Source organism: Sarcophilus harrisii, chromosome 3 (assembly GCF_902635505.1).
Source record: "Sarcophilus harrisii chromosome 3, mSarHar1.11, whole genome shotgun sequence".
Taxonomy (NCBI): domain Eukaryota; kingdom Metazoa; phylum Chordata; class Mammalia; order Dasyuromorphia; family Dasyuridae; genus Sarcophilus; species Sarcophilus harrisii.
In genome coordinates, this window is record NC_045428.1 from 206138484 (window position 1) to 206149815 (window position 11332).

The 11332-nt window shown below is 32.0% G+C and overlaps 1 protein-coding gene across 1 annotated transcript in view; it reads left to right on the top strand.

Moving 5' to 3' along the window:
• ANOS1 (anosmin 1) overlaps positions 1–9800 on the top strand; it is a 230743-nt gene extending 220943 nt beyond the window's left edge. Inside the window, exons 11-14 of the mRNA XM_003765590.3 lie at positions 2523–2694; positions 3393–3613; positions 4936–5077; positions 5725–9800. Of these exons, the coding sequence (XP_003765638.1) occupies positions 2523–2694; positions 3393–3613; positions 4936–5077; positions 5725–5783 (594 nt within the window). The 3' untranslated portion in view covers positions 5784–9800. The remainder of the gene's footprint in view (positions 1–2522; positions 2695–3392; positions 3614–4935; positions 5078–5724) is intronic.
• The last annotated feature ends 1532 nt before the right edge of the window (positions 9801–11332 follow it).

The window sequence follows — 11332 nt, forward strand, 5'->3', positions numbered from 1 at the left end:
TTATCCTCAGCAATTGAATAATTGTCTGGCATAGTTGATGCTTATTTAGAATTTGTTTGAATTTTGCTTGTCTTTAAAAGAACTTTCAATTGCCTAGAATAAAGAAATATGTGATAAAACTGTTCTTATTTATGTATTAAAGCTTGATGATATGAAAGAAATTTCCCAGGGAGTCAGAATTAAAATTCTCTTGAGGTGTCATTTATCACATTGTATTTTGGGAAAGTAAAAGAAGACAAGTAATTTCTGGAAAAAAAGGAAAGAAGGAAACATTACATACTTATTATGTGTGCTAAGTGATTTTCAAATATTATATAATTCAATCCTCATTATAATTCTGGTAAGCAAATACTATTATCATCCCAATTTTACAGTTGAGGAAACTAAAGTACATAGAGGTGTGACTGGCCAAATTTTATACTGCTAATTAGAGTCTAAGACTGTATTTGAATTCTTCCTGATTCCAGACTCAGAGCACTTAATCGATGTACTTCCTAACTGCATCAAGATAGTATAAAGAAAGGTGACCATAACAGGGAAGTGTTAGATACTTAACAAGACATAAAGATATTAAAAAATCCCACTCTGACATTGAAGAGTCATAATCCTCCCTTTTTATGACATTTTTAAAAATTAAGTTTAGTCTTGAATCCCATTTTTCTCTTGTTTTCTTCTTCTTTTTTTTTTTTTTCTATTTAGGTCCTAGCCATGTGCTTTTTTTATATTAAAGATTATTTGACCCCACAGTTTCCTTTCCAATAGAGTTTAAAAAAAAAAAAAAAAAAAACAACTCACAACAAAACTTTATTCCTGACTCCTCCCTCTACTTCTGCTCTCACTAAATTCTCAGTAGTTTTTCAATAATTGTAGGAATACACGGGAGAGAGGTTGGAATACATGGGATCTACCTGACAGTGGTTGCTGGAGATCCAACACAGAATGGATCTCCTCTTGTGAGAGGATGATGCAAGGAGACTGAGAAGCAGTTGCTGTTCTCTGACCTCTCTCCTCTTAAGAGCCTTTGTCTCCAATTAATCTCATTCCCAGTTCATAACACCTGTGTCAGCAGAGGCTGCCCTGCAACTCCTTCAGATGCTATTGATCCACAGTTGTGGAGGCTCTCAGAGAATTGACCTGTCCCTTAACAAATGATAAATTCCCTAATAATTCTATGCTTGGGAGTATTAGGAATCTAAAAAAGTACATTATTAACATCTGTAGTTTACTTTAAGAATTCCTTTAGTTATTATTATGGAAATTATTATTATTTTACAGTATTTTGCATATGTTATCTCACTTGATCCTCATAATAGCCTTCAATATAGTAACTATTAATATTTTAGTCCATTTTTAGATGCAGAAACTGAATCAGAGAAATTGTGATTCTTGACTTTCTGAAAACAATGTCTTAGAAGAATATTGTTTATATAACCCTAATTTTTTTTTGATTTCCATAAATATTAGAGATGTTTTACTTAAAATAAAAATTGGCTCTAAGAGAGAAAAAAATAGACAATAAACTTGAGTTATCTTCATTCTCTCCTTATCTCTTTTTCTTGTCTAATCCCATCTGAATTAAGCACCCAAAGCCTTAAACATTTCTCAGAAAGAGAAGGATCATAGAAATTTATTTGGGAAGCAAATTATTCTTTTCATCTGCCTCTACCCCTTGCTTTGATTATTAATCTCCATCTCTAATAAAAATAAGTTTGAAGGGGACTCAGTCATGCTTTTATTTTTTTTGGGGGGGGGTGAACTCTACACTTGTTCTTTCATTCCTATCTCACTGTCCAGTTGCAACCATATTCTCTCTAAGAATCTTTTTAGTAAAGAAATCCCTAGACATAATTTATACTGCATTCCAATACTAGTGAGATATGATTGATGCTGAATAAAAGAAATACTGCATGATTAGAAATTCAAAAAGGATACCTGGGACAGGTCTTTCACATGTTGATGCAACTTTAAAGATCCACACTGTAGGACACCAGCCAAATGTCTGACCCCTTAGCAAGCTAATCTGGACCTGGGATAAATTGATGATAATAGCATGGCTAGAAGCCATAAGGGTAACAATGACTGTTATTAGACTTTCTTGGGATTTACATATGCTCTAAGAAAATCTGCTACAGATAGCCAAAGGCAATCTTTCAGAACAGCTTAAATCAGTTTTCTTAAAGTAAAAATAAATTAGATTAGCATTTACAACATTGTATTACCCACTGCCATTGCCACCAAGTTCAAGAATTTGTTCCAAGTGTTAGAAGTTGGCCGCTTTGATGCAGAATGACTAAGATATTGTTTAATATTAAAGGACATATCCTGCAGCAGTGATAATGTTTCTGATTGTAATTAATCATAACAGACAGTATCCCCTTTGTAGTTTTTATAAAAGCCACATTGAGTCAGCTAAATATATAGGAAAAAAAAAATTTTTGAGGGAGAGATAAATTTATCTTCTGATAATTTTGTTTTATCCTTAATGAATTTATTTACAGCATATTTGGTTTCTCTTCCTTTAGGAAAATTATATAATTCTTCAAGATCTTGCTTTTTCATGCAAATATAAAGTGACTGTCCAGCCAGCAAGACCCAAAGGTCGTTTGAAGGCAGAAAGCATTTTCTTTACTACTCCACCTTGCTCTGCTCTGAAAGGGAAACACCACAAACATAATAGCTGCCCTGGTGAAGGAGGTAAGATCTAATGTAGAGTCAGTGTACTTTTGAGAATATTAAAATTCTTGGAAAATATTTTCAGAATTTCATTAGAGAGACTTAAAAGTATTCATTCTCATATTGTCATTTGTTAATGTAGTAGTTTATGTTGGAGTTTTTCTGCTATCAAGTCTTGTTAGTGAAATACTTGAAAAACTAACATCTTTATTTCCCCCCTCTTTTCTCCCGACTTTGTAAAAAAAAAAAAAAAATGAGAGTTCACAAGTTTGGGACATTATATATAGTATCCTGCTTTATTCTTTGATGATTATGCCCCTCCCTCATCTTCTTTTAAAAATTATTTCTTATAAGGTATGGTTCTTTGGATTTGAAGAGGGGGAAAGAAAACAAAAGGTATCAATAAAAATGTTTTCTAAAAAAAAAAAAAAAAGAAAAGAATACTTTTGCTGTCAAGTAACATTTTTCTGAAACAGGAACATCATTATATACTGTCAAGAAAAAAGCCGTAATAAAGGAAATTTTGAGAAAATTGCTTAGATTTTTCTCCCCTACTTGTCATCTTTAATAAATCAGAAGTAGCTTGACTAACCACCAACTTTAGTTCCTAGAAGCCTAGACTAGAAATTCTAGAAGAAGGCAATAAAATTTGATTCACAAATTCTTGAGGGCCTACTTTCATTGCTGCTCACTGTATTCTGTTCTTAATGTTGTTACAGGTCCACTTCTTTCCAAAGTGTTAGCCAAGCCTGAGAACCTGTCAGCGTCTTTCGTTGTTCAAGAAGTCAATATCACAGGACACTTTTCCTGGAAGATGTCCAAGGCCAATTTGTATCAGCCTATGACAGGATTTCAAGTCACTTGGGCGGAAGTCACCACAGAGAGTAGACAAAATAGTTTACCCAACAGCATCATTTCCCAGTCTCAGATATTGCCAGCAGTAAGTGTTATATAGAAATAGGTACTTGCTTTTGCCATTAATGTTCATCATTGAATTCAGAATTCAAATTTCTAAATTAATGTACTCTGTGATACCTTGAAATTCTCTGTTCTCCCACCCATTCAATCTCTGATGTTAGTTTATAGGCTCCAAAACCCTTCAGATTTAGGTCATTAGATTTACAGAATTGTAAAGTATTCAGATGAAAACTGAACACATCTGGCCCCAAATGTTCCCTAGACTGCCTTTAGCTAGCAGTGAATTTGTGGCTGCTCAGTTAAATCAGAGAAGAAATGAAGATCACCATTTTTTGGGGGGAAGCTTTATGGTAAGGGTTACCTTGCTCATGCTATGTGCAAAGTTTATGTTTGACTTCTGTACCCTCTCCTGTATGTAAGCATCCCTTTGAAATGGCATACCAAATAACAATTAGTTAAACAAAATGATTCCTACTTGACTTTCTCCCTGAAAAATGACTGAATTAAGAGATAAACAATATAAAGAGTTGAACTAATTTGTAAACCACTTACTCTTTGGGAAATGGAGAGAGGAGGGAATAATATGTATGCTTTTATCCTGTTCAAAATTTACTTAGAATATTTAACAGGAGGAAAAGGAAAAAAAAATGGAAGAAAATGAAAAGAAGGAGAGGGAGGAGAGAGGAAAGAAGGAAGAGGGAGAAAAAGAGAGACACACACATGAAGATGAGGACGGAGGGAGGGAGAAAGAGGAAAAGTGGGGGGGAAAAGAAGAGAGAGGGAGGGAGAAACTATAAAAGGAAAACTTTCATAACATTAGAAAGTAAAATGTTTTAAAGGTATTTGTGTTTTTAAAGAATTTAGGCAAATGTTGGAAGAATTTTTCTGTGTAAAGAAACAAACATTTAAGGTCATAGCCCCTGAAATACATTGTACTTTAAGGAATATCACTATTTAACTAACATTGGAATGATTATGAATTCACATCAAAAGATGTACAGTTGAAAACTTAAAACTATGGGAAAGTCTTATGTTAAGGCCAGCAAAAAAATTTGAAATCCCACAAGTGAACCCTGAGAATTGGCATCTTTGCAGATTTACTCTTTGCCAAATGTCTGATGCTGCCAAGAATTTAGCTAGGTGCTAAGAAACTGTACAGTGGAGAACACAAGCAAATTAGCAGAAACATTCTTTTCTTACAAATTTAAATGTGGTTTCAAAATTCAAGTGAATATGTATTACTGTAAACAAATAACCTCATATAAGGAACAAAATATCTGCAGAGAATGCTTTAATTGTGCACTAAATCCAAATTATTCATCTTTGTTTGATTTAACTCTTTAGGATCACTATGTGCTAACTGTACCCAATTTGAGACCATCCACACTTTACAGATTGGAAGTACAAGTGCTGACTACTGGAGGGGAAGGTCCAGCCACAATAAAATCTTTCCGAACACCTGACCTGCTGCCATCTTCAGCTCACAGTGAGTATGGACACTTTAAACAAAACCAAATCTCTCTCTCTCTCTCTTTTATGAGGCAAAAGAGTTTAAGTGTCTTGCCCAGGTCATGTAGCTAGAATGTGTTAAGTGACTGAGGTCAGATTTGAACTCAGATTCTCCTGACTTCAGGGCTGATGCTCTATCCATGGCGTCATCTAGCTGCCTCACAAAACCAAATCTGTCAAGCTAATTAGGAACACATGTGTTAATTACAGCCTTCCTTAATATAAATTGTGAAAGCTTCATATAAAGCATGGACTTTACCCCATTTAAAACTCTCCTTACCATAGCAGTTGAAAGATTAATTATACTATTTTGACTTATTTTCATCCATTGTAACTCTAATTTTGTATTTATAACAAAATAGGTTATCTTCCCTCCCTCCCTCCCTCCCTTTCTTCTTCCTTCCCTCCTCCCCCCTTCCACTATCCCCCCCTTCCTTTCTTATTTTATTTTATGCTTTCATAGTATGTATGTATTAGAGGGAGTTGGGATTAGAAAAGGGAGAAAGAGACAACAGGAACCAAATGTTTGTTATGGAAAAATTACAAGATTCAATCTAATGAACATATATGTATCAATTGCCTATTATATATAGCTATAATATGCTTTTTTTTTTCATTTCTTAGGACCTCATCTTAAACAACATCATCCACATCATTATAAGCCTTCCCCAGAGAAATATTAAAATGAAATGACTTTTAAAGTGAAAGAATATTGAACTACAGATTATTTGCAGGACAAATAGGTACTTTCCCATCCTTATCATGCCTAGTTGAAGTTACAATCACATATAATTCCTTAATAATTCTTTATAGATCTTTCCTCTAATCATGTGCCTGAAATCCTGCATGCCACAAGCATCATGACAGTAGTGTCCATATTCTGTGACTGAAGATATAAAGCACACCTATGTCATTATGAAGAATATGTCTATTGTAATTGAAATTTTGTTTCCTATTCTTAGACTGGATACAAAGGGTGCCAAATGTGTCTTTGATGAGATTTGGGAAAGATTCTTTGGAGAAAAGTGATTTTTATATCTGACCAATTTAGAACAGCTTTGGATAGGTAATATAAGCAAATGGGGAAGGAATAAATGCACTAAAAAACAAGAGCAGTTAGAGAGATCTTAGTCTGGAAAATACATGAATAATATCAATTTAAGAAATAGTAGTTGGGGAAAATAAATGTTTAACTGTTTTCTCCAAATTATATGACAAGTGCTATAGTTAGGCCACATCCATATAATTAGTTAAAGACACCACTAGAAAATAATTTCTTTGTACTTAGAGTAAATAGGTACATGAAATGAAGATTTGCATGCTATTGACATATTCTTGCCATTTCTACTCACGTCCTAAAAATGTTTAATAGAGTTATATTCTGCCCTACTTGAATATCCCAGTTAATGTAGCTAAAATTCCTTTCTGATGCCCACGCCAAATCCAGATAAATCCATATTAATCATGAATTGACTATTATTGTAACACTAACTTATTTTGGTGGTAACTAAAATATCAAACTAATTGATTGATTTAGTCCTAGGAATGTTTCCCATTTCTTCTTCAGGAAATCAATCATTTCACTGTCTCCCAGTCCAGTAACTGAAGTTTTTCTTATGTCTAGGAATTTAAACTCCCCAATTGTGCAATGTTATTTATTCTCTCATTCTTTCATTAAGTAAGGAGGAAAACTGCTATTTGCATCTATTTTCCTAAAAATGTTCATGTGACTGAAAACATGTTGTCTCATTCTTAAAATGAAAATATTTTTCCAAACTTTTTATAATGCTTCACACAGAAGCTTATATAGATGAATTTTTTTGGGAGGAGGGAACAAAGTACTGTGCTTCAGTTAATAAGAGAAAAATATTTATCCTACATTTGATTCATTCTTGTGAGCTCTACTGTTTTATATATTCTTTTGAATAAGTAATCTTCCATTTGAATGAATGAAAAATTCCCCAATCATTCCCAAACAAGATAAAGTCAATTAACAACATTATTACGATATCTGATTGCTATAGTAGGAAAAAAAAAAGACTACAGTATTTTTTTCAAGAGGTACATATCAAATGGACATAAAAATAAATGCAAATATGTAATACATATATATTTACACACATTCACACATATGTATACCATATTGAACATAGTTCTGTACTGGGAAATGCTGAAAACAGATCATGCATCTGGAAAAAAAAATACAATCCCAGGAATCCTGCCAAAGACAATGAGAATTAATGAGAACTTAATAATTAATTTCCTTCAAGGTTTTCTATTGTTTAAGAAGATAACTATATTTTTGCCCTTTTAATGCACAACTTTCATTTTGAAGTTTATTAGGGAAAATATGTTTTAAGATTTTAGGACAGTACATTCTTACCTCACATAAAAAGTTATCAAATCCCATTTAATGATGTACTTCTGGGTACAAAGAATTAAGGGAATTGTTATAGATTTAGAATTCATGAAATACACACACACATACAAATCTAAGATTATTCATGTACCCATCTATCTACTTGTTTTACTTGTAAGATTCTAGATCATCAAAACTAGACATTTATTTTAAAAATAGTTTCCTTTTATTGTGAACAAATTGAAAATTCCTAACAGGAAGGCTCAGCAGATCATGTATATAACATAAAATCCAAGGTCCAAATGAAAGTTTCTGTTGATTTTTTTCAGGCTTTTAATTTAGATAAGCATATATATAAATCTTGGGAAATATACCAGATTCTAAGATTTAAACCATTTTGTTGAAGGAAACAAGAAACTCATGTTAAAACACAAAGGGCATAAGCAAATACACTACAGAATTCTCCTTGGAAAACTATGCTAAATTCCAGCACAGATGCCAACAACCAGAATCAACAATAGCAAAAATTTAAGAGAGGGGTAAACACACACACACACACACATATACACACACACTTTGGGACAAGCTCAAACTTACATTATTCCTTTGTTTTTGCCATAGAACCAATGTAATCACTCTTTATCTGTCTTATTCATGAATAATTTAAATAAGGAGGTCAAAATATACTAATAAGAATGGATATGTATATAAAAGTGAATTATTTTTTGTTAAAGTTAGCCAAAATATAAAATATTAAAACTATAGGTAGAGGCTGAAATCCATGAGATCAGTACCATAGATTCCATAGTGAAGAGGAACTGCTTATATCAACATGTTTCTTTTTTAAATGTCTATAACATATCATTCCAATTTGGGGGGGTTTCTATGAAAAAGAATATATTAAATTATTGGCTAAAATGTCAGTTATTTTGCATTTTCTTAACTTTCTAAAGTTCACATTGATAAAGTCATAATTCTAGTTTTCTAAGATTAGAAACTATTCTTTAAAAGGAAACAAAATTTTAAAATTGGATGGATCTCACATTTAAAGACAATAATAGTGCATTTGATAATTGTAATCAGTGTTTATGGTACTGAACTAAATCTTTTAGCTACTCAAAAACAAAGTATTGAAAATAGAGAAAAGATAAATATGTACTGCATAAACCATACACTATTTCCTACTAGAGTGCTCATGTCTTGGATTTATCCTAGACTACCTTGTGAAAATTTTTATTCCATTGAAAATTTTAAAATGCTTTTGCAAATGATCTTGTATTCTTTTGAAAGTACATGTTACAATTTTCATATGATTTATGGGAGATCATTTTTATTCTAGGTTATTTTGGAAATGTTTACATATCAGAGTTCAAACTAGAACATAGTGTTGCTTCTTATAAAGCTAAAAGGAACAACTATCAGGCCATGTCCTGACATCTTGATTGAGTAAATGAGATTCTTCCCATATTAGGATTGTGGGAGAAGGCCAGGGCACCACATTAAGATGAATAATTAATGTAAGGGGACACTGGGAACATAGGAGACAGAAGGAAAGTAATATTTTAAAAATCAAACACTAAAATAGGCCAACCTTTCTCATTTTTCATTTAGAACATATGAAAAAAAAGGTTAAGTCTAAATGATTCCAGTGGAAATTTTATTTTGTCCTTCATATCTGTAAAGGTGTGTTGTGACATTGACTTATTTATTAAACTCCCTTATATTTTGTGATGTGTAATCCTTCATTTTTGTTAATACTGAAAATTCAAAATAATTATATCATGTTATGAGATCTTACACTTTGGAATCAGGAAATGAGACTCAAAAGCTATTGCATGTAGTTTAAAAATTTATTTAAGAAATGTAAATGAATTACCTAAAGATGTTGATTATTATATATGGTTTTGCATGCCCAAACTCAGTGCTCAGCTATTGGCATGAACTGTAATGACTGTCATATCTCTACTGAATATATTAACAAGTTACACAATTTACAGAGTGATTAACAGAGGTTTATATGTAAAGTTATTTTTTTCTTTAATTATATTGTAGTGTGAAGATAACAGAACTGCTTATCTGTCACCCAAGTGGGCTGTAGAAATCATGTTCCCTATAATAGTCATTTAAAGTCAATATTTATTTATGTATGTAATACAGAAAAAGTTTGATTTTTTTGTGTATGTATGTCCTGTTATTTACAGAGAAGAAATCTTCTTGTAAATTTTTTTGTAAAAAAAAAAATTACAAAATAATTGTAAATAGTCTGATATTCTGTTACTCATTATTTTCATGTTAGAATTTGTACATATTGTTTAAGTAATAAACTATCTCTAAACCTGTAGTGGAAGCGGCATTTTTCTTTAAAGAGAGTCACATTTTATTCTTTAGCTTGAAGAAATCAGAGACTCTTCTGACACAAATCAGATTCAAGTGGCCTAAGTTTGCTCTATCAGTATGTCTGGAATTGAGGTCTGGTCAATGTTAAGAAGACAGCACTTCATTCTAATGAAAGTATTTCAGAGTTGACAATCAACACTACACAAGCCTTTCATCACATTTGCAATCATTATTCACGTTGCCTTTTAGTAAAGATTCTACACTTACTTTCTTATTGTTGTTAGAAATATCTTCAATAATCCTATATAGATTCAACATTTAGATACCGTTAGTAAATGCTTGTATATCATAGATCCATATAATAAGTTGATGGATTTATCTACAAATATTAAGAAAGCATAGCAAAAACTAACTTTTATCATGTCAAGTGGCAACTTTCCCACATGATTCCTAATTACTTTGTAACTTATAATGGTTTACTGATTAGGTGACAAAAATATTTGTGTTTTTAATATTATTCACACATGTATGGATGATAAAATATTTTTCCCATCCATTCTTTGTCATCTCAAAACTTACATTTGCTATCTTCAGGTTCTATGACAAATACCTATCTCATGAGTCTTCCCAAAACCCAGATGGACTTTATAAATATGTACTCTAAGTTCAATTTCTTTTTTTAAATAGTATTTTCTTTTTACAAATACATTCAAAGATAGTTTTCAACATTCATCTTTGCAAAACCTTGTGTTCCAAATTTTTCTCCCTCTTTCTGCCCTCCCTCTCCCCAAGAGAGCAAGCAATCTAATATAGATTAAACATGTGCAATTCTTCTAAATGTATTTCTGTATTCATCATGCTATGTGATAAAATTCAGATCAAAGGGGAAAAAACACAAGGAAGAAAAACTGACAAACAACAATAACACAAAAGTGAAAAATACTAAGCTTTGAATCACATATAGTTTCTGCAGTTCTCTGAATCCTGGACATTTTTCATCACAACTCTATTGGATCCTTGAATTACATAAGTTTAATTTCTGAAAAAGAGTTCTTAGTGCTATGGATAGATTCCAAGGATTTTGCAAATTTTGATGGGAAAAATGTTTTTATTTTCATTAACCTCTAAATAATTTAGCATTTTTTAAAATAAGCAGCAAACCTGTTCTGAGAAAGGGTGCTAGATTTTACGTCTAAGGGATCTGTTCTAATGTAATCCCTGAATTCCTAGAGTTTTAGGATTTGTACTTGAAAACATTTATTGACATTATAGATTCTTCATCCCTCATTCAAGTGTTAAAACCAGTTAGCTCCCTGATCAAAAACAAATACTCATTGCTCTAAATTACAATCAGTTTAAGGACACATAGGTTTTATTATTGGTTCATTATTGGACATCATGGAATCTCATAGAACCACTTCCAAATCATAAAGATAGTTGTCAACTTCACATAGCTGATAATGAATATATAAACATAGATGCTGTGTGCTCCTGACCTTCTTTCACTGGAAGCCTTCTCGGGTACTGACCTTATTA